This window comes from Sphaerodactylus townsendi, linkage group LG13 (assembly GCF_021028975.2).
Source record: "Sphaerodactylus townsendi isolate TG3544 linkage group LG13, MPM_Stown_v2.3, whole genome shotgun sequence".
Lineage (NCBI taxonomy): Eukaryota > Metazoa > Chordata > Lepidosauria > Squamata > Sphaerodactylidae > Sphaerodactylus > Sphaerodactylus townsendi.
The window spans coordinates 57264099-57287964 of NC_059437.1; the positions used below are offsets into that span (position 1 = coordinate 57264099).

At 53.1% G+C, this 23866-nt stretch overlaps 1 protein-coding gene across 1 annotated transcript in view; it reads left to right on the forward strand.

The window, feature by feature from the left end:
- Nucleotides 1–23866, forward strand: part of GRK3 (G protein-coupled receptor kinase 3) — a 45018-nt gene that overhangs the window by 5653 nt on the left and 15499 nt on the right. The window contains 10 exon segments of the mRNA XM_048514031.1: nt 3383–3459; nt 13028–13101; nt 14844–14897; nt 14899–14952; nt 15625–15699; nt 16920–16981; nt 20091–20142; nt 21143–21234; nt 22905–23004; nt 23662–23740. Coding sequence (XP_048369988.1) covers nt 3383–3459; nt 13028–13101; nt 14844–14897; nt 14899–14952; nt 15625–15699; nt 16920–16981; nt 20091–20142; nt 21143–21234; nt 22905–23004; nt 23662–23740 — 719 coding nt within the window.

The window sequence follows — 23866 nt, forward strand, 5'->3', positions numbered from 1 at the left end:
TCCTTGCCTGAGGTAATGGCAGCATCAGAGACCAATGTTGGTCTAGCCTCTTCCTGTTGCTGTGGAATGGATATCTAAAGCCAAAGAGGTGCTTGAAGGGCCGTCTGAATCACTGGATGATGGTGTTTCTGGGGGGCAGGCCCCGTTGTCTCTTTGGTGCCTCTTAGGCTAAGGGTGCACAAGAGGGAAGTATTGCCCTGTCTCCATGCCATCTAAGCAAGATTTGGTGAGCTTTCGAGTGAAAGGAAGAGAAGGAAAGAAATGGACCAGAGCATCCTATTTTAATCCCACCCTGTTTCAGGCACACAGCTTGTCACTACTTCCTAATATGACCATTTGGAGGTTTATTTTTGTCACTTCCCCTCCGTGAATCTTGGCAAGAGGAGAGGGCCGCCGAAGCTTCTGGAACTTTTGTTGAGGGGGTGGTAATTAAAGCCAAAGCCCGTGTTCATTGGATCCCAAAGGAAACATGGAGATTGTCGTGGGTTAGAACTTAAGTTAAATAATTAACTGAACCCCAATATCCAAAGCTTTCCTTTTGGTGAGAAGTACAAGGGTTTTGGGGAAATCACAAGAAGTCCTCTTTCGACTGAGAAATGATTGAAAAGGGTTTGCTTAACTTGAAAGTCGGTATGTTGGCAGTTGGGTCCGGTAGGAATTCTCCGCTTGCTTTTGCCTTGTAGTTCTGCAAGTCAGATATCCATTGTTTCAGACTGCACCGGTCCCAGGCCGAGAACACTGACTATTTAGATGTCTCGGTCTGATGTCTGCGTGGAGTTAAACAGCGTCGTTTGCTGGAGCCGCAGTGAGAAAGGCGGACGATAAATTCCGCAAATAAAACACACACCCACTTTGTGGAGAGAACAGCATGCATATTGGATGGAGGAAATTATTCGTTTGAGTAAATGAACTCCTGAGCTTATGAGACTGGCTGGGAGGTCGACGTGGTGTGTGCCCCACACCACAGGTCTGAATTCAACTCCCCGCCCCCCAAACCCAACCAACAGGTGCAATTTGTGGTCCGATTGTGAAGACAGAGCAACCTCGCCTGTTTGCTGATGGTCCGGACGGGGATTGCTGTTGTTTTCGCTCGGGGGGCAATGGGTCAGGTTGGAAAAGCCATCAGAACTGAATTCTGCTTCAAGACACAATTGCTATTCATTCCCCTCCCACTTTTTAACCAGCATTTCTGGGAAGCTGTTGCCAGCCGTGTTCATCCCCCCCCCCCCCCCAATATTGAGTGGACTTTATGAGACTAATTAGCTGGAATGAGAGAGCCAGAAAACTTTCCCGTGGGATGCATTAGTGGAAGGCAAACAATCCCGCCTGCCTTTCTCATGCCTTCAAAATCAGCTCCTTTCTGGGATGCTGCTTCTGTCCGTCTGGTCCAGCAGCTGAGCTCAGAGTCTGAGTGGGGGAGATCTGGATTCAAGTTGTGCCCTCGCTGTGCTGATGGAGGTATGGATGGCAGGAGTTGCAGTTTGCAGAGTCGCATGTTTGCTGACCTGGGGTGGGGGTGGGGGCTGTGTTTGGTCAGGGGCTCCACTTGCCCCGTGCAGCAAGGGGCCACTCCCTGGGTTGGTGGCTTACCCTCCCCAGTCTGTGACAGAGTCATGTGCTAAAGCCTTCCTTCTCAGAGCATGGTGCACCTTTGGGTGTGTTTGGTGTGGACAGCTCAGGTTGGCTCTTGCATTCCCCAGCCTATGCAGCAGCTGCCCCAGTGACTGATGGGTGGGAGTGTCCTCGCACAGCCAGGCTGAGGCACGTACTGCAGGGGGGGCATTAGGAACGGCTCACGAAGCGGCCTGGCCTGGCCTGGCCCTCTGGCTGAGGACTGCTTTCTGTGTGGGGCAGCAGCTCTTCAGTGGACAACTCCCAGCAACTTGAGGCCCTTTGCCTGGAGACTCCAGGGACAAACTGTGGGACTTCCTGCCTGTTAGGGGCTCCATTAAGGCAAGAACAGTAATAGGACCTCACCACGTCATCCGTGCTCTGGTGGTTTCCTCTAGGTTAGATTACTGCAACAAGCTGTCTTTGGGGCTGTTCTTGAAACCAGTCCACAAACTTCAGTTAGTTCCTCATGGAGCTAGGAGGCTGTTAGCTGTTGTTGGTCTCCTCACTTTCAGAGGCAGTGCGTGATGCGTGTGTGAGGGTGTGAAGCCCTGTGGTGCTTGGGGTCCGGGAAGGACGGCTTGGTCTTCCCTTTCTGGAATTGTCAGGGTGCTCTGTTACAGCAGCACCCCTCATTTCATGGGCACTGGTGGAAGACCAAGTTAATCCTGCGGCATCTTTAGGATCTGAGGGCCATCCCCAGAGTGTCTGCGTCTCACAAGCATGCAGGATTTCCCAGTAGCAACGGTGCGGTCAGCTGAGCATGTTTGTGTTCTCTCGATCTACACAGATCTTTGGAAAAGGTGTTTTCTTTGGCATTTTGGCTGTGCGTCAGTAGCACCGATTGCAGCTACCTGCACGTGTGGCTGACGTAATTGGTCATGCAGTTGCGCCGCCAGGACATGGTGGGGGAGAGCAAGGTCTAATTATCATGGCTGGTGAAGGATCCATCCAGACAGCCGGCAGGAAGGAAGGAAGGAAAGAAGGAAAGAAGCTTCTCTCCCCAGCCTCCCTTTGGAGCCTCCCGCCTTCCAGGCTGCTACAGCGGCCAAAGTGCTGTTAGCCCAATTCCAGCTCTCCTTGGATCTCCTGCTATCTTCTGGGAGGTTGGAGATCCGTCCTTTCCGAGATGGTGCTCAGTGGTGCTTACTTCTTATAATTGAAAAGCAGTGGGGTTCCCCCAAGTCAATCCCTTTAATGGCTAGAAGGGGGAATTGTGGGATATTTTTTGCCTTGTAGGCCTCTCGCTGGGGACCCTGCGTGCACTTGGTAGAGCAAATAAGCCCTTTGCGATTCATTAGAGAGATGAATGGGGCGATGCCTCTAGCCAGACCTCTCAGCTGGTGGCCTTCAGTCAGTGAAGAAAAGGCCTCTCCTGTGGTGGGGGGGGGGGGGCATGAGCATTACTAGGGGGAGCGCCCTGTCTGAACCTGCCAGTGTGGAGCAGCCTCTGGCACTCAGTTGCCCCCATTATACATGTCCCTTGTGACCCTGGCCCGGATTCTGTTCCGTGGAATTTTGCAGCACGCTGTGTACACATTCATTTTTATCCTGCAAGAAACTCAGGGGAGCAAAGATGGCTCTCCTTTCCCATTCTGCCCTTACAGCAGCCCTGTGAGGTAGGCCAGGCTGAAGGAGAGTGGCGTTTGTAACCGTGAAGTGGAGCCTGCCCCAGTGGCAACGGAGAGGCCTTGCAATGGACTCCCTGCATCTTTGTGTTTTGCGTTTCGGGCAGCAAGAAGTAATCCCTTTGCTGTGTTTTCTCTTTCAGTATCCGCAGCGTCATGCAAAAGTATCTGGAGGAAAGAGGAGAATTAGCCTTTGACAAGATCTTCAATCAGAAGATTGGTAAGTGGCGCAGCAAGACCCTGCGTTTCTCGACATTTTGGGAACACGGGGCGCAGATATTCTCCCTGAGAAAAACCTCTCCAGCTTGACCCTGGCTTCCTCTGGCCTGCCCACTCCGCCGCCCTCCCCTCAAGACTCGTTCGTGGCTGCTTTCAGCTTCTCTTCCTGCCCCACTGGCTTTGGGACCCATTGCCCTAAATGCCTGAGTGGATCTTTAGTATGGGGAGCCACGTGGGACTGACCACATTTGGGGTTGGGCAGTGGGCAAAGTTGTGGTAAGGGCGGACATCTTCGCCATGGGGAGGAGATCTCCTGGCCTGTGCTCAGAAGTGAGTCCGGAAGGCTGTAGAGGCACCCAAACAAAAGCCCCTCCCCAATACCAGGGAGACCTTACACACACACACACACACACACACACACACACACACACACACACACACACACACACACACACACACACACACACACACACACACACACACACACACACACACACACACACACACACACACACACACACACACACACACACACACACTCACTCACACACTCACTCACTCACTCACTCACACACACACACACACTCACACACACACACACACTCACTCACACACACACACACACACACACACACACACACACACACACACACACACACACACACACACACACACACACACACACACACACACACACACACACAAAAGCAGTGAGGTGGGATCTGTACTCTGAACATCAGTTGTATTTCTGGGAAAATTCTCTTTCTGCTGCACCCACCCACCCACCCACCCACCCACTCACTCACTCACTCACTCACTCATTTCATCATCTCACTCTCACTTCCACTCACTCACTTCCACTTCATCAATTTCACTTCACTCACTACCTCACTTCAATTTCACTTCACTCACTCACTCACCTACACTCACTCACCTACCTACCCACCCCACCTACCACTAATTTCACTCACTCACTCACTCACTCACTCACTCACTCACTCACTCACTCACTCACTCACTCACTCACTGTCTTTCCCCGTCTCCTCCTCCCTGTCCATTTTCCTTTCCCATCTTTTCTGCTCCCCTCCCCCAAGCATTATCTTCCCTCTCTACTACCTTTTGTTTTGGCTCTCTGCCTCCACCCCCCCACCCCCATCATTGGCTCTCTGCTCACTTTCCCCCTGAGCCCCCCCTGCTGGCGTGGTGCTTGCCTGCCTCCTTTCCCCCAACTTCAGCAAGGGGTCCTTGGTTGCCCCCCACCCCTATCCCTGGCACAGTGCTCACCCGCGCAGCCAGAGCGGGAGTCCCTTCCAGAGTTCATTGTCAGGGAACACTTTATATAATTGGGAGGGATTTAAACTCATGTTGGGGGTGTGGGCCAGTTGGTGCTTCTCTCTGTTGCCCCTAATTGGGCCTCCGCTAGTTCTTGGGGTGGGAGAGCGGGTGGGAGGCTGAAACACCAGGCCCTGATGGACTGCATGGCGATTGGTTGAAAGTGAGTCCTCGCCACGCATTCTATTCTTAGTGATTTATGTCTTACACACACGTACACACATACAGAGCAACATGAAGTCATAGGATGCCCTTTCTGTTGTGGGTCAACGTAGTCAATGTTTGGCTACTCTGGGGGCACTTTGTGTTGCACTGTGTGTGCGTGTGTGTTCTGTTCCCCACCAGTTCCCCCCTCCCCCACTCTTCCGCATCCAGACAGTGTTTGGGATCTGCGGGGGGTGGGGGGGTGGGTGGGGGGTGGCAGTTGCTCTTGGCTCTTCCCTTGAATAAATTATGCAAAGCATCTGCTCGGTGAGTGAGTCTGTTTCAGAAAGTCAAAGAAATCGACTATTTTAACGAAGAAGTTGGCCTTTTGAAACCAACAGTGTGGCATTTTAAAATTCCTTTGCCCATTTTCTAGTTTCACAAAGGTCTTTCAAGGGGGCTTGAAATAATCTAATAGTGTTTAAATCTTCAAGAAGTCACAAGTAACAGAAGAAATACTCAAATTATGTAATTACACCCTCAAAACCAAAGCGACTGCCTCTTGCAGCGGCAATCAACTCTGCACTCCAAAGGTTTGTCTCAGCAGACCCAGAGTCTCGGGGTGCCCAGCGCCCCCAGCAGCCCCAGCCACTCTGCCACGTGGCCACGTTGGTCTGGTGAAACAGGTTGATGGGGGTTGGTGGCTGGGGGGGTGTTTCTACTTTGGGCCCCTGCCCTGGCAAGGTGTTTCTAAGGTGACCTTGGCCAAGTTTCTGCCTCTCAGGTGGGGTTTTATGGACTCTGGATGTCACCGCTCCCTGGGGACGCCGAGGAAGAAGCGCAAGGAAAGGAAATGGAAGCTGGCCTTTGCATCGGCTGAGCCTTCCCAGCTGGTCCGTCTCCAGTGGCTGATTCAGTACAGACCCCCTACAAACTTCTGTTTGCTTTTGGCAGAGCCTTGTTGTGTTGGCGCCTCAACAGGACTTGGGTGCCAGAGGCCCAGTCTGGCCTGGTGGAGGTTCTCGGTGGTTCTGTAGGCCCGCCTCCTCCCCCTGCTCTTTGGCTTTTTGCATGAAGGCCCCACCTGTGGCCCTGAAGCTTTTCCATGGGAGAACCTGCTTCTGGGCTACAGGGAACCCGCCTAGTGCAGGGCTGCATCCCCCCGCAAGAATGAGCTCTGAGCACAATGCGCTGCCTTGCCTTTCAGTCAGCTGGCAGGACTGGTCTCTTCGCTTCCCGCAGATGCAACCAGGGGCTACCACCGTCCCACACGGGGTGGGGTGGGGATATCTTGGAACTGGGCCTTGCAGGGGTCTTTGGAACAGGCTGTCGTGTGAATGGAGGCAGGTCTAGAATGCCACGCCTAGGGATTTAATCTTAGGGGCGAGAGCCAGTGTGGCCTCGTGGCTTTCGGCGGTCAGCCAATAAGCTTATCGGAAGATCCAGATTCTAATTCCTTCAATTTTCAGTGCAGCTTGCTGGGTTGCCCTGGGTCATACAGTCACTCTCTCAAGTTGCCATTCTAGCTTATCTAGCCAAGACGTATTCTTGCCTCCTCTGGCTGCTCAGTCTTCTCTGTTTGCTCTCACAAGTGAGGTGGCATGGCCACTAACCCTGATATTTTAAAGGGGCTTGGACAGATTTATATATGTAAGCTCGACCCTGGCTCCCACCTTCCTTGATCCTCCTTCTTGATCTGGAGATTGCAAATACCTTAGCAGCATCCAGGGTGCCTGCTGCGGAGCAGTGCAGCAGAAGGTCCTTGCTTTCACACCCCGGGCACGTGAGTCTCTAAAGGCACCTGGTGGGCCACTGCGAGTAGCAGAGAGCTGGACTAGATGGACTCTGGTCTGATCCAGCAGGCTAGTTCTTATGTTCTTAAGGCCATTGCTTTCACCTCCTGCCTGTGTAGAGCTCCTGGGGCAAAAAAACTCCAGGGCCACTGCGAGTAGCAGAGTGCTGGACTAGATGGACTCTGGTCTGATCCAGCAGGCTCTTTCTTATGTTCTTAAGGCCATTGCTTTCACCTCCTGCCTGTGAGCTCCCAAAGGCACCTGGTGGGCCACTGCGGGTAGCAGAGTGCTGGACTAGATGGACTCTGGTCTGATCCAGCTGGCTTGTTCTTATGTTCTTATGTTCTTAAGGACCCTGTGAGGTAGGCTGTGCTGACAGAGTTCCTGGCCCAGAGTCATCCAATGAAGTTTGGAGTGAGCTCAGGTCTCTCCGGGGCCCTAACCCCGTGTGCCACTCCCAGCACTGTCTCCTGAGCAATGGAGCTCATACTGTGCACGCAAAAGGATTGCCCCAGGGCCAATTCGGACAAAAGGATCTCTTGGAGCTGGTGCCGGGAAGGCCCTGCCTCTGCATCAGCCCCCAGAGAGCTGTCAGCCCTGGGCCAGCGGTCTGACTTGATATGGCAGCTTCCAATCGTACATTTCAGGACTCAGGCAGAGCAAGTGAGCAAGCAGCTATTTTGCATGCAGATGGCTGGAGCCCTGCCAGAGTCTTCTGCTGACGGTTGTTCATGGGCTGGCACCCTAGGGTGTTTTTCTGCCCCACAGTCGGAAGGGGTTCAGGGCGTGCCGAGGCCGGCATGGAGGGGCTGGCTCTGGAGTGTTCTGCTGTTGGCAGGCCCATCTGCTCCCGAGAATGTGTTATTTCCACAGCGCCGCCTTTGTTTGCACTGCTTTGCCCAGGAGGAGAAGCAGAAGAGCCCGCCCTCTTCCCAGAGGAGTGTAGAGGCCAGTGCAATGCAGTCCACTCGGGGCTGCCCTTGAAGAGTGTCCAGAAGCTGCAAATAAACTGCTGCTGTTGGTTGGGGCCAGCCATAGGGATCCCCCCACCCCCAATACTGCAGCAGTTGCGCTGGCTCCCGATTTGCTCTGGAGCCCAGTTCAGGGCGTGCGCTTTGAAACGTCCTCGGTGGCTTGGGTGGTGCAGAGATTATGTGAGGCCACGTTGCTTACAAACGGGTCGGTGCCTGTGTGTGGCTACGTCCTGGTCCACACTGGTTGCTGTGAGATCCAGAGAAAATGGTGCTGGCCCATGATGAATGCGCGCAGGAGCGTGGGGCGGCGGCATCTCAGCCGATCTGCACGGGCCTCTTCCGTGTTTGCTGTGATAACAACATAGCTTATTCAGCCCTGGGAACGGATATGAGCCTGCCTTGATAGGCAGACAATGCTCTGAAAGTGCTACAATATTCTTCTCATAAATATTTGTCTTCCTTTTGTACAACAAAGCTAGGCCCTGGTCAAATCCATCAGCAAATGCTGGGCATTCCTCAGGTCACTCTGACTGTCTTTTGGTCCTCCCCAGCATTACCTTAAAGTCTTGTTTTCTTGGGTTTTGTGTCTGCCTTTTTAATAGACACGTCCTAACGGCGTGTTGCTGATTAGGTGGTCTCATCTGAGTAACTAATTAAAAGAGATTTGGTGGCTTAGAAATGAGGCTTTTGGGTTTAATAGAAAAATGCTGGAATGAGTGTTCTGCTGTTGGATTTCAGGGGCAAAAATAATCAGAAACGATTGCTGGAATGGGGGGGGGGGGCAGAAAGTGGTTAACGTCACACAGATTGTGGGCAGTTCCCTGTTGGAGCTGGCAGTAACTCAGGCAGGTCCGCCATTCTTGGTAATGGATTTATAAGCCCCTTTCTAAAGAAAAGATAGCCAGTATCTTCTCATGGTTGGAGGAGACCCTTTGGGGTTGGGTAAGATACTTGCTCAAGGATTTGTGGACACTTTGCTTTCCTGCCAGGCAGTGACCCCCAGGCCCTTCCCAAATACAGCAGAAAGGGAGACTTCACTTTCCTTTCCCGGATGGACTTCTGAGTTTGTGGGAGTGCAGGTCCAGCTGCAGCAGCCTTCCGATGGTTTGGAGCCCAGCTCTGCTTCCCCCACCTTCCATCCACGGGGTGAACAATCCTTTTCTGGAATTTATACCTCACCCTGTGTGATGCTGGGCGCTGGGCTACGGTGAGACCCCGAGGCTGCGAGTTTTCTGGATCAGGACATAGGGAGAACCTGCAGCCAGCCAGGAGCCCCGCAAGACTATGCCAGTGTTGTTAACTCCTGAGGCAGTCCCTGTTTGCAGGGCAGGAATTCCTTCTACCCAACCTCCAGGCTTAGGCAGAAGTCGGGTGGTGCTGCATTCACCGTAGGCTTCTTTCCTCATGACCGTAGGTCAGCTTTGGGGCCTCCAAGCATACCTGGGGAGGGGGTGTGGTTTGTGGGCCAAGCATTTCACAGGCTGAGTCTTCGGGCTCCTCTGGGGTTGGTCTGATGCTTGTAGACAAGAGCAGGCCTACAAGTTGTTTGTAGACAACTTGTGAGGGTAGGTTTGTGATTTTAAAGATGTTGCTGCTGTGATGAGGCTTTTGAGTCAGCTGTCAGTGGATATGATGGCTTTTAAGCCACTAAAATGATGACCTTGAAAAAGTGTGTTTCCCCTTCGGGCGGGTCTCCATATGAAGCTCTTTTGCTGGTACCTTTTAGAGAGCTGGTAGCTGTTTTCAACATACCTTTCTGTCCAGCTGTTCAGTGGCTGTGGATCTGGCCTCTGCCTCGCTTGAAATGCTGGACACGCATTTTCCCTTTGAAGCCTCTGCATGGCGTAGGCCCAGATTTGATGTGGGATCTGGTGCTGGATTAAGGTGACCAGATGGTCACCTTTGTAAACTGGGATGGCCGGCCACGAGGAAGCCTTCTAAGCGCCTCCTGTTTCCGCCTGTGACAGGGGGGCAGGAACCGGAAGCACTCTAGGCTGGGCTGCGCGCCTTCCCGCGCTTCACGCTGCTGGAGTAAGCCGTTGCACTGCTCCTTGCTCCTAAGAAGGCAGCGGCAGCCTTCAAAAAAAACCGGGACACTTGAAAACCCCGCTGGGATGTGGGACAAATTGTTTAGCTAGCGGACCGTCCCGCCAAAAGTGGATCGTCTGGTCAGTCCTTGGCTGGACTCCAACCTGTGGTCGCGGTTCTGTGCCCAGGTCGTTTCTGTTGCTCCATCGCATCCTCAGCCAATGGGTGGTCGCCCTTCCCTGTAGAGGGCTGTTCTCTGGAGGACGCGTTCCCTCGGAAGTCTGTCCATGTTGTTTTTTAATTCAGACTCTGCAATTCTCCGTGGAGATCGTTCCAGGCGGGTCGCTGTCTTGTTCTGCAATAGAAAAGCAGGGTTCTGGTCCAGAAACGCTTGAAAGATCTTGGGAGGCCTGGCCCCCCTCCCCTTGCTACCTAGGGCCTGCCTGGAGGCAGAGGCCGCATCGCCGGCTGTCTGCTTCTCTCTGGGTATGGCCGCGTCCCTCATTTCCCAAGGGGATTAGGCAGTGGCGTGCTCATTCTCAGCCTGTTCACAAGCTTTGTGATTGTAGATGTTTGCTTTAGGCTCACATTCCTCTCCACTGGGTTTGAAACTTCCTGGGCTGGGAGCTGCATTCTGCAGAAACAAATTTACCGCATTGCTGCCTGTGTAATGGGACGTCCAGACAGGCTGCCCCTCTTGCTGGGAAAGGGTGAGCAGGAGAGTTTTTGCACTGAGGGGGGGGGGGGCGTTTACTGCACACCAGGAAGTCTGGGAAATGGAGCTAGGAATAGAAAAAAATACCCACGTGGACTGAGACTTCCCATATTTCCTAGTTTTCTGCTTCCTTGGGCCCAGTATCAGGAGATGATTCCTCCAGGTGATCAGGAGATGCCTCGTATACAAAGGCATGTCTAAAGTATTTTAAAACGTGCTGTGCATAGCTTTACTTTATTAGTATATTTTTGTATTTATACTCTACTAAACCCATTGGCTTCAGTGGACATAGAAGGGCATAATTTTGTTCAAAATGTACTGTGTATTAGTCAAGTACATATTGTGTGTGAGTATGTGTATCTTCAAAATCTTCTGTTCGCTTTGAAAAGGATAAGTTCTCGCTAACAGGAATGGGACTAAGAGCGCATTTTCCTGAGGTTTATTTAGATCTTAATAAGATATTGTTTTCCCCCCTTAATCCTTTAAAGCGTCTGATGGTTTTCCACATCTGTGACCTAATTATGAAAGTCTGTTTACACGTCAACATCACACTCTAACCCTTTTTAAAGCTGTTCATTGATTGATGGCTTCTTGTCACCGTGCTGGGATTTTTTTTTTGGTCACAAACATTTTAGCAGACCATCAACCTCTATGCCCAGTTGGGCAACTGGGTGGCCGCTGCATGGAACAGTGTGCTGGGTCCTTATAGTCCTGTGGTGGTGGTGTCCACCCAGAAAACGCACAGTTCTGACTCTGGCAGGACCTTGTAAATGGCCAGAACTGAGCAACTGTTGCTAGCAGAGAGAACCCCAGTGATCTTAAGTTCAATAAGCCTTTATTGGCATATACACGATATAAAAATACAGGCCAAGCTTCCTCAAGACGTGGGTAAAATACCGGCGGCTCCTTGAGATCGGTGGTACCGCCTCGCCTAGGCTGCTATTCGGCGACAGGGGGGCTGGATGAAGCCGTATCGCGAGCTCGCCGGGCGACTTCACCCTCGGCCTTTGGTCGCTGGAGCTGGCGAAGTTTCCCCAGGAGCGCTTGGAAGCGCTTTAGGGAAACGCCGCCGCGGAAGCGCTGCCGCTTGTTTAACGGCAGCGGCTTCATCGACGCCTCCCCAATTCGGGTATCTTTACCTGTTCTCGGTTTCGCCGCCGTCGGTGTCTGGGGACATCACTCTCGCCGTATGCCGCTGGAGCAGTTACAGCAGGGCCAGGTATCCCCAGGCCTCGGGCGAAAATGCCGGAGGCCTGGGGACATGTCACCGGGCCGGCGCCCACGGCACCATCGCCCCGCCTTTTCCTATGGACCGTCCGCAGCGGACGGTTCCTTAGCGTTTTCGGGTCAGCGCTGAAATGTTGACCAGCCGCTTCATCTACGCGGAAACGCTACAGTTCCAGCGTTAAAAAAAGTGAATAGTAAAAAAACTTCGCCAGCTTGTCAAGTACATTGAGTTTAGCAAACTTGACAAAAAAACTTTGCCAATTATATAAGTAACAATGAAAAATCCTGGACCATTTAAAAGTATAACTACTTTATCTTGATTCAGTATAATCAATCATAGGGTCTATAGCTTTTGGGATAGCAGGCTGGATCGGAGTTCTTGGTATAATACGCAGTTCAGGAGAATGTGTGGGATGGAATCCAGCTGTCCTATGCTACAGGTACAGAACCTCTTATCGCTTGGAAGACCTTTAAGTCTTCCTCTATGTAGCGGAGATGGCATGATGTTAAATCTAGCCAGCATATAGGCTCTCCTGTGTATGGGATTTGTGAGCGCTGTAATATAATAGGCTGGGTATCCCTGCGTGAAAGGAATTGACATATTTGTTGGTGAACAAGATTTATTTGCCAAGCTCTGCAGTTGTTGATAGTCCATTGGAGCAATGGAACCCCAGTGGAACATTTTTGCAGTCGTGGAATAAGCAAAACAAGAAGGTGAATGTGTGAGATCTGTCCAGGTTTGCAAACTGCTGCCTTGTCCAGGCTTCCCTTTTTTTTTCTGGCACGTTTGATGTTTGTAGCACCGGGTAACAATTTGTAAACGAGATTCACGTGGCATTTTCTCAGGGATAGACAAATAGATTTCTTGTCATTGTCAATTTTGATATGAAATCCGTCAGTTTGAAATCAATTTTTGATGGCGTGCTTATGCATTTTTTTATTGTGTGCTTAAATGCCATTCTGCATTTATTAACTGCAATGTACAATGCTGATTGATTGACCTGGGAATAGTATGGTGGCTGGCGTGGATCCGTTCCACTTCTGGTGGCCACTTCTCCTGGTTGCAAGAGGCTGGGGAAGGCAGCCCTTTCCGGGGGCAAGAACAGATCCATGCAAGGCCCCCTGGTGTTGAAAAATCTGCTGGGTGGGGGGTGGGGTGGGGGCAGAAGGTTCAGCAAAAAGATGTGTGATTCGATTTTCTCCAGAAAGAAGGAAAAATTGAAGTGGAGGTTTTTGACTCGTGCCAGCAAAATTTCACAGCATCCCTAGTTTTTATCTGGGATGGATAATTATTACTAGATGATTCATTTGCTTGGGCTATTTCAGTTAACTGTCCACTTCCGATTTGCACACCAGGTTTCCTGCTGTTCAAAGACTTTTGCCTGAATGACGTGGAAGAGGGAGTCCCGCAGCTGAAGTTTTATGAAGAGGTGAGGGGTCTTGCTCACTATGGTGGGAGTCCAGTGCCTTGGAGTGGGCGGGGCAGGCATTCGGTGTTGGCTTGCTCTGGTCTTTGCAGATCAACCTTTTCAATGCTCGAGAGGGGATCTCCTTCGTTCTTATGGTCATGGAAATGGCCGTAAATCCCTGGAGGGGAAAGGCTTATGGAGAGGTGCAGCTGACACAAAGGGGCACTCGCTTTGGGCCCATTCTGATCCGCTGCAATGGTGTGCCTCTCTGATCAGTTTCTTCTGCTCACCTTGCAGTAAACAGAGAATCAAACATGCCACAGATTCCACGGAGGAATGGTGTTATTTCTCCCTCTTTCCCTCTTGCCATCTTTTAAACATTACTAGGTGCAGAAGTGTCGGCAGGCAGCGTTAGATGAGGATGTAAGAGTGGTGTGGAAGACCCAAGGGTGGGTGGGGGTGGGGGAGGGTGTTGCTGGGAGGGGCAGAGTGCGGGATCCGCCCTGAGAAATGCCGGGCATCCGGGTTAAAACTTCCTAGCACGTTTCCCTGCTTGAAATAAGTGAAGGAAGGGAGGGAAGGAAGGAATGGGATTAGCAGATTGTCAGATGTGGCCAGGCTCCCCGCTCGAGGAATCTTATTTGTGGCTTCGTGAGTCACGATCAAACACTTATTGGGAGTGATTCAGCCGCAGCTGTCAAATGTGTGCTTTGTTGCTCTTAGGTAACTTGCACTTTCTAATTTTGGCGTTTAAGAGCATTCTTTGCCAGGCAGCCTCGTGTGGGAAGGAGAGCGGAGTCTCTCTTGTGCGAGGCATTCGCCAGTTCGCAGGGCTGCAGTTGCTGCCGCGTTGACCTCGTGCCTCCTCTCGCCCTCCCAGAGAACGGCAGCTGCCCCTCTGTGCCTTGGGGTACAGCACTGTGTGACACCTTGAGAGGGAAGTGTGGGAGGCGGGCAAGCGTCCGTGGCCTGAAGCAGTTCTGATTGGCTGAGAGTCCCAAGAGGAGGAAGCGGAAATCTGCAGGGAGCCCCCCCCCCCCCGCCCCCAGATAGCAGCACTGGGACATGAAGGGGCAAATGAGAACTTTGAACATTAGAGATTCAGACCTGTAATTGGGGTTTCCAGATACCATGGATTACTATCAGCCCTGCCAGCATGGCCAACTGTCTAAGTGCTAGTAGTAATCGATGGGAATTGTAGTCCATGAACATCTGGGAGCCACAGGTTGCAGACCCCTGCTTTAACATAATTTCCCCCAAAAATCTTCCGATAGGCAAATTAAAATGGGAGGGCCCGTCACTCTTGTGCCCTTTGTGTGTGTAGAGTGCGCTGGAGTGAGAATGCTTCGCTCTCTTAAGGAGGCCACCCCCAGCATTTCTGTGTATTTGGCAGGGATGAGGCCAGAGCAGCAACTCATGCATGGATATGACAGGCAGCCTCTTTGCACTGGGACGAGGGGAGGAGATAATTCTGCATGGTTGGGGAACAAATAATTCAGGATGGCCGACCAATCCAGCTGCATCAGGTGCAGAGCAATTTGGGCAGAGCCTCAGTGGTGCTAAAGGTCTCTTTCTCATGCACTGGGCGCCACTCACTGTCATCCATCCAGAGTATAATGTCCCCTGGGGGGCCGTTGGGGCTCGGATTCAGTGCCGTGTTGGGCCCCGGCACTGGCACTCCAGTGCTCCAGCCGCTCTGCCAGAGATCTGTAAAGAGGGAGCCGTGGTGAGAAGCCGTTCAAGAGACCGTTTGTGCTGCGCAGATCAAAGAGTACGAGAAGCTGGACTCGGAGGAGGACCGCCCAGCCCGGAGCCGGGCAGATCTACTTCACACGTCCTGCCATGAAGGAGCTGGGTTGTCTTGCCTCACACGCATCGCGGTGTCTCCCTGAGAGGCTGGGCCTCAGAGCTGAACCCCAAAGGGGTGTGTGTGTGCCACGGTCCCTCCCCCGCCTTGTTGTGCTTCACCCTCACTCTGGGACTTCTCTGAGCCCTCTTGCAGAGTCTTTAGCATTGGAGGAGAAACATCCCCTTGGCTTTCTTGCTCAGGAGAGTGGAACCTCCTTGTGCTCCGGACACGGTGTCCGCACGAAGCCCTGTAAAAAAATGTTTGCTTTTGGCCTTGGCAGGGAATGCCAGTTTGGCCGCCTTCAGGACCAATGGGGTTTCTCTGATACCATTAGGTCCACAGCTCTATCAGTTTACCAGCATGGCCAATTGGCCATGCTGAAAGGGGCTGATGGGAATTGTAGTTCCTGAACATCTGGAGAGCCGCAGGTTCCCTACCCCTGTCCCAGACCCTCCAAGGGCAAAGCAGCCGGAACTGATTTATCAGCACATGTGAAGCAACCTTCTGCTGAACCAGACCTTTGGCCCATTGAGGGCAGCATTGCCTGCTCTGGCTGGCAGAGTCTCAGCCAGAGGTCTGGTCCTTTTAGCGGGGGAGTGAACCTGTGCCCTTCCGCGGGCCAAGCTCTGCTGCTCGGCCGCGACTCCTTCTGTCCCTCTGGAAGCCGTTGTTGAAAAATGCCCTTTTCCCTGCAGCCCTTCTCGAAGCAAGCTGTTGATCACGTGCAGTCCCACCTGGCCAAGAAGCAAGTCCCACTCAACCTCTTTCAGGTGAGGGTCGACATTTGGAGGCCAAAACACTATAGGGATACCTCCTCAGTGGGCTAGCAGGCTCCCATTCTTAGAGAGGCGTGCAGAGATCTTTTCTGACTGAGTCAGGAGGTGGCAGCTCTGGAGAGCGTCACGAAGGCCGGCCAGTTATGGACCCAGAAGCCGTTTCTTCGCCTGCCTGTGCAGAGTGCTGATTGGCTGTCCATTGTTGCCAGAAGCCACTGCCTCCCCACTTTGGGTGCAACACTTTTTAGAAAAGTCTTCAAAGTACCAGGTTGGCTGAAAAAATACACCCCAAACAAACTTCGTAAGTGTCTTAAGTGTCCAGAAACGAATGTTTGTTTTTAAAAAGTCAGAGGTCTTTTGCATTGGAGAGGGAGAGAGAGCAGAATTCGCATTACTGTCGAGGTGGGCTTGTCTAGCATCAAAGACGGGGGGGGGCGCGTGTCAGATGTGGGTGGGATGGGGGTCAGATGGGGGTGGGAAAAGCAAATGTTGCCTGCAGCAGGAAAAACTTTGACCGTCCTGGCAGGGAAAATGTCTGCCTGTAGGTTAAAGGGGCTTCCCCCGTGGAAAGGCTAGGAGAGGCCCACTGTGACGTTTCCTGGGCTGGGTGAAATCCATCCAGGGAAGCAGCACATTTTGCATCCTGAAAGAGGTTCTCTGGGGAAGGGGAGAAAAGGAGGGGGGCTGGCAAGGTGGGAGGGAATCCGCTCTGCAAGAGTCGTGGGGTCTTCTGGGGACAGGACCCACTGCCTTGGATGAGGAGGTGCTGACCCATTTGGGAGCTGGCCATGGGCCAGTCTGGGCCTTCTAGCATTTCCCGTTCACACCCCTGGGGTTGCATAGCAAGACTGCTTCTGGTCCTTCTGGTCCTTCTTAGCAGCAGTTTAAAACTGGCTTTAATGCTCAGCCCCTGCTACATGCTGTGCTAAAATCATGATTTTAAAATATTGGTGGCTGAATATGGATCAGATTTTTCTGAACTTGCACAAAGCAGCTTTCCAGTTAGCTGGAAATCGAGGCACCTTTCTGGATAAAGGACACCTCACAGAACTCCACAAAAGCGCCACTCAGGAGTCTGTTGGGGTTCCAGAGGATGCTGGTGGGAATCCAGGTGTGTTTGTTCAGTTGTGCGAAGGTCTCATGCTCAGCCTGGTCGGACTTGACTCCGTGGTGCTTTTGCTGACCTGTTTGTTTCCTTGTGTTTCTCCTGCTAGCCCTACATAGAAGAAATCTGTGACAGCCTCCGAGGAACAACCTTCCAGGCATTTCTGGAGAGGTAAGGGGGCGGCGGGGGTGGGGCAGGTCATCCATTGTATCTGGCAGCCGTGTGGGGCAGGTGAGGGGCTTGCTGGCTTCTGCAGATTCTGCTTGGGGAGGGGGGTGGGTGGGGAGGGGGGTAGGTGGGGAGGGGCAGAAGCTGCCTGATTCAGACGTGAGTTTTATTTGTTTATTTGCCACCTTTCTTCCTCACGGATTAGGATAAAATAGATGAAAAACAAGGTCTAAATTACAGTTCAGTTCTGCTAATTGCTTAACCAGATGCATTCAGAAATAGAAACTGTCCTCAGCCACCTCCTGAAGATTGAAAACGAAGGGGCCCCGTTCACCTACCCAGAGAGGCTGTTCTGTATTCACAGGACTGTGGCCAAAAAAGGCCCTCCCTTGTATACCCCCAAACAGACTGTGATTGGTCTGATCGTCAGGAGGGCCTCTCCATGTGACCTTGATTCCCAGGTAGGATAAAAGTGTGTCCAGGAGCTTGGAGTCTGCTGATCCTTTCAGGTTGCAGTCAGGTTTGACTCCAGGAGCAGTCCTGAAGGGGTCCAAGCAGCCTGCTTTGCCTGCTCTCCCTGTCTATTTTGGAAGCAGCAGACTTGAACTCCCGTCCCCCCTACCCCCAAATCTGATCTCCTGGAAAGCTTCTCCATCAAGGTTCACCGTAGGTTTTCCTGGGAGCAGGTCGGAGGGCCCCCCACAGCAAAGGACTTGACAGGTTTCTGTTTCCGTCTGACCCTGGAGTTCAGGAAAGGCTCCATCACTGCACTGGGGGGGGGGGGGACCTGGTTTGCAGGCATCAGTCCCCAGCAGCAACTCCTGCCGAAGTTCGCTGGCAAAGAACTTTCTCCTGGAGACCCTGGAGAGCAGCTGCCGTCGGGAGCATCTGCCCTGGTCTGATTCGGGGTAGCTCATGAAATTGCTCTTTTTGAAAAAGAAATATGCAGAGCGGTGATAAATCCAGTAGCTTAGTTAACACAGCTCAGAGAGATCAGAAAGGGCTTTGGCTGGAATGCGATTGCATTGAACGAGCACAAATACAGCGGCAGGGGCGGCTTAGCAGAGCTCTCTGCAGAGAGGATTCCAGAAAGCCGGGCGACACAGCCTGGGAGGCTCAAGGCCAACTTGACATGCTTGTTTTCAAAGAGTGCACAGAATATTCCATGTGGAGGAGCAGGAATCGAGAAAGAGCTCCCCCCCTCCCCCCCGGGGTGCTGTTTTGGCACAGGAAAATGGCCGGGCCGGGCCGGAAACAGGGGCAGAATTCCTGTTTGCTTTTTAAAAGCCATCCCTTGCATCTGCCGTCTGGCTGCACCGTGCCTGAATCGGGTCCAGGCTAGGGAGGAACTTGGAGGCATCCAGCCAGTCTAAGAAACCACATTTGGCCGGGTCCTCGGTGTTCCAGGACAGGCCTTTGGCTCCCACCGGGGGCACCTTTGGCTAACCTGGTAGTTCCAGCAGGGAGTTGTGTTTATCTGTACTAAGACAGCTCAGTTCAACTCCAACAGCGCCTTAGAGATCAACACAGTTTGTGGGGTAGGAATGTTTGAAAGTCGCCCCAAAAGCCTTCTTGTTCCTGTTGGATTCAGAATCTGGTCCCCTTAACTTGTGAGATTCGGAATATGGTACTTCAGCAGAGTGTACAAAAGCTATTCTGTACACAACAACGCCCACCTAAGCTCTGTGTGTGCCAGGAACAAAAATCACTCAGGACTTTTTCATCTATTCAAACTAATACAGAATTATAGAATCGTAGAGTGGGAGGGGGCCATAGAGGCCATCTAGTTCAACCCCCTCCTCAATGCAGGATCAGCCCAGAGCAGTGGTGGCGAACCTTTGGCACTCCAGATGTAATGGACTAATTGGCCATGCTGGAAGGGGCTGATGGGAATTGTAGTCCATAACATCTGGAGTGCCAAAGGTTCGCCACCACAGGCCCAGAGCATCCCAGACTAGAGTTTGCCCAGCCACTGCTTGAAGACTGCCAGTGACTTCCAAGGTAGCCAGTTGCACTGTTGCACAACCCTTACTGTCAGTCCCCCACCCCCACCCCCGTATCCTGTCGGAACCCTTCTGCCCATAATTTGATGCCCATTATTCCAAGTTCCATCCTCTGCTGCCAACAGGAACAGCAGAGAGGAGAACTCACAGTAATGATTTATTGTAGGAAATTTGTATTTGGACAGGATACAGTAAACCTAGTTTCCTAATCTAGTCTCGCTAACGAGAATGTCGGTAGATACAGGACCTGCCTCCTGCCCTCATAGTTGCAAGATGGAGGAGTGGTGTGCGGAGAATGTGTAAAAGGGGGAGGGAGGGAGGGAGGGAGGGAGGGAGGGAGGGAGGGAGGGAGGGAGGAAGGAAGGAAGGAAGGAAGGAAGGAAGGAAGGAAGGAAGGAAGGAAGGAAGGAAGGAAGGAAGGAAGGAAGGAAGGAAGGAAGGAAGGAAGGAAGGAGGAGCCTACACACCAACAGGACAGGGTCAGAGTAGTAAAGGAAAGATGCCTGGTGCCTTACCCCTCTGACTCTCCAGCCAAGTCCCCCACTGGAGCCTGAGGTTAAGAGACGGGGCAGCAGCAGAGTCCTTCACTTCCAACAGGTCTCTTGTGGTGCTCCTGGACTTCACAGTAGGAAGAGCTCTTCCCCAGCCTTGCTCTCCTCCCTCGGGGGTCAGCAGTCAATCGTAGCTGCTGCACTAGAATCCAGTCCCCCTGTTACATCCATTAGGGCTGATTCTGTTCCTTAATTATTTCACAGAGTTTTGTGCAATTCAGAGTTTAATTGTTTTTCTTCAGGAGCACTTGGAGGTTGTTGTTTTTTAAAAATATGCTACAAACGAGAGTTTTGCAGAAATAAGAAACATTATTTCATGTTTGCTGGATTGTTCCTTGGTGCCGTTTCTAATTGCCACCATCCAGAAATCAGGCTGAAGAATGGTCTTTAATTAACACCTGCTTGCCGGAGATTTGTTGATCAACCGAGCTTTATGCATTAAAATGGAGCTCAGCTGTCTCGTAAATCATGGTTTTTATTCTCATTACCATGATGCACTGAACAGTCTCCACACACACACACACACACACACACCCTTTTCCTACTGTTGTTTTGCAGCGAGAAGTTTACTCGGTTTTGTCAGTGGAAGAACGTGGAACTGAATATTCATGTGAGTTAGAGCAGCAGGGGCTGCAGAATTCTGCAAGCAGGGACTGGGGGTGGGCAGAGGAGAATCTTGCAGGCTGGTCTCTGGGGGTCCCCCGGGGGCCTAGTGGGGCTGGCAGGGGTGGGTGTTCAGTTTCCTCAACAAGAATTCAGCCTCTGGGTCGCTTGACCCAAATCAGCAATGCCAGGACAGTTACGAGATCTGAAATCTGTGTTTTTGCTTTGTCAATTCAAATGCATTCATTGAACCCCAGTGCTTAGTGGGAGGGGGCGGAGGGGTGGGAGCTGTGCAAGTCTGTCCTCAGCCCACTCCTTCTCAAAGGGATGAGTGATTTTATTGTGATCTCTCCCATTGTAAGGAGTCTCTCTGCAAGGGGGAGCACATTATGAGCCGGGGGGGGGGGTGGGGCCTTTTCCAGGGGTCTTCCCCCCCCCCCCGAAGGCTGTGATTCTCCTCAGTGGGTAGGGCAGGGCTCAGAGGCACACGGTTGCCTTATGTCTTCCAGGCGAGATCCCCGTGGCTGTCGTGGGGGAATCCGGGGCTGGGCCCAGTTCAAATTAAGCCCCGTTCTGAGCCCAGTGCGCTGGGAACTGGGGATGTGTCTGGGTGTCAAAGGGTCTGGCCCCACAGGAGTTCTTTCTCTGCCTTCATTCACCTGGAACGCTTTGCACGCAGCTTCTGCCAATTTCCAGAATACTGGAAGGCATCAGAGTTCTCTCCTTGTTCCAGCTGACTTCCAGTTTTAGCTCCGGTGCTTTCTACTGACTTTGGGGGAGCCCCGTCTGTGTCCCCACCCCTGTTCTCAGCACCTGTGACTGGGAGGGCTGCTCTTCCCCCCGCCCCCATCCGACACAGACCCCTCCTGCATGCTGCGAAAGCACAGTGCATTTTGACAGCCTTCCGTGAACAAGGAGATGGGTTCAGTGGTGGGGGTGGGGGGTGGGGAGGAAGGGGTGTTGGTCATCGGCTTCTGGGGTCCCTCTGCTGCTCTTTTCCTTTGCAGTTGACCATGAATGACTTCAGCGTGCACCGCATCATCGGCCGCGGAGGCTTTGGGGAAGTTTACGGCTGCCGAAAAGCAGACACAGGGAAAATGCAAGTACTTGTTTCCATTCTGATTCGTGGGGCTTTATTGTGTCTCAGCCAAATCCTGGAGAAGCCGGACAGGCAGCCGCAGGAGGATCGCGTTGTGGTCGGTCAAACAGTCCCAGTTCTCCCAGTTCTCTCGAGTTGGAAAGAGTGAGCAGCAGTGGCGTAGGAGGTTAAGAGCTCATGTATCTAATCTGGAGGAACCGGGTTTGATTCCCAGCTCTGCCGCCCGAGCTGTGGAGGCTTCTCTGGGGAATTCAGATTAGCCTGTGCACTCCCACACACGCCAGCTGGGTGACCTTGGGCTAGTCACAGTTCTTCGGAGCTCTCAGCCCCACCTACCCCACAGGGTGTTTGTTGTGAGGGGGGAAGGGCAAGGAGATTGTCAGCCCCTTTGAGTCTCCTGCAGGAGAGAAAGGGGGGATAGAAATCCAAACTCTTCTCTTCTTCTTCTTCTTTCGGGGCAGGGCTCTCTGGCTAGTTGAGAGAAACCCAGAACAGGCCTGCCTTGGTGCACAAACCCTGGTCTCCACGGGCCTGCCTGCCTTTGAGTCAGGGCACGATTCTTGCCTGTAGTCTGGAGCCTGAGGGGAAAGCACCCTGCTTTCAGAAGGCAGCTAATTCCCTGTGGAGGGAACCGGTTTGTCGCAGTTGGCGTGCTCCTGTGGCTGAGCACCTGGCCCCATACCCCAGCCCCCTTGGGGCCCTGTGGTGCAGTCCGGCCTTGTGGGATGTGCTGCAGCTCCAGGGCCCCTCTCTGGGGGGCAGCGGGCGTGCCCCCCTCCCCATGCAGAGACTGGCCACCTGGCTCTACAGCCTTAAACCTTCTAGTGTTCCCCCCCCCCCCCCCCCCACAAGGGTACACAGAACAGGCCCTGCTCACGGGTACAGTGAGAAAAGCACCCAGCCCTGAGGCCCACAATCCTTGGGGCCAAGTCACGCTTCCATGTTGGTGCCCCTTCCTTGCTTCTTCCCCGCTGCTGCGTGGCCTCTCGTGGGCAGCCCTCCTCAGGTCCTTCACCCCCAGAGCTAGGCTTTGTATGAAGAGCCCTCGAGGGGGAGCGGAGGCTAAAGCCCCCTGCCCAAGTCTGGGGCCAGGAGAGCGGCACCTCCTCCCACCCTGGCTCACCGCCACCCCAGCGGTTCCCTCGTGCCAGCCTGCGCCCCATCTTCGAAGGAGTCGCCCCTCTGCCTGGCTGGGGGTGTCTGTGTCTGGCGTCTGGCTCCCTTCAGCCTTCTTGCAGCACATGGGCCGTGAGAGCTCTGAAGGCCTCTGCTGCTCTGCAGCTCCCCCATAGCAGGGGGCCAGGGGGTGACCTGCAGCTTTCAGCCCACTGGGGTTCAGGTGACCTGAGGAGCCACCTGGTCTGGCGCTTCATTGCCCATGGCAGGCTGAAGGGCTCCAGAATTGGGAAACCTGGCCCGGACCTCTAGGGCACAGGTGTCAAACTCGCAACCCTCCAGATGTTATGGACTACAGCTCCCATCATCTGGCAGGGGATGATGGGAACTGTAGTCCATAACATCTGGAGGGCCGTGAGTTTGACACCTATGCTCTAGGGAGTTGCCTTCTTGTCTGCTCTTCGGCCTGCTGTCCTGATTCAACAACGCCAACGTGGGAAGGGTCTGCAGGGGGTCTCTGCTCAAGCACTCCCTCCGGCAACCCCTTTTTGCAGGTATGCGATGAAGTGTTTAGACAAGAAGAGGATAAAGATGAAGCAAGGAGAAACGCTGGCCTTGAATGAAAGGATCATGCTGTCTCTGGTCAGCACCGGCGTAAGTATCGCGTGGCCTCCCTCTTACCTTCTCCTGCTGCGCTTCTGGAATGGGAGCTGACACGTGCCTCAAAGTGAGAAAGCCGTGTGGCTTGGCTGTGGTTGTGTGAATGCCGTGTTGTTGTCAACACATACGAGTCCCCCCGGCCCCTCCCCACAGGAAGCTCTCTGCCAACCCAGCCAGCCCACCTCTGGGTCTGTCGCTGCCCGTGAGCAAATGGAGAAACAGAGGGTGGCATTTTTACCGGAGGCTTCCATTTTATTGTGAGGATTCCGAACGGGTAGATCGTCTCTGCCTGCGCCTGATTTCATGCTCACAGTGGCCTTGTTCCGGGAGGTGTGGGGTGGGAAGAGCAACTTAGGCTGGGAAGTCGTCCCTTCATGTGCCCCACAGCTCCTGACCCTCCTGGCGAATAAATGAATGGGGCGGGGCGGGGTACTTGTGCCTGTCTGGTGGGCTTGCTGGGGCTCCAGCGCTTTCCAGACGCCCAGGCTGGTGGAGAGGTGGCGTCTCGTCCATTCTGATGACCACCTGGCCCAGGTGCTTCTGCTTGGCAAGTGTCCAGTACCAGTGACGGGGGTGGGGAAACCTTCCTCGCTAGTTGAGTCAAGAGCGCTCTTTGCCTTTGTCTCCCCCGCCCCCCCCCCCCCCCCCCAGGACTGTCCTTTCATCGTCTGCATGACTTACGCTTTCCATACCCCGGACAAGCTGTGCTTCATTCTGGACTTGATGAATGGTAAGAGGGGCTTTGGGAAGGGGTGGGGGGATTGTAGAAAGCAGCCTATGTGGTGACCCCTTGCTGAGGCAGTGACCCCCACCCCGCTTTCTTGCTCCAAAGAGGCAGGCGGGAGCTAACTTTGTG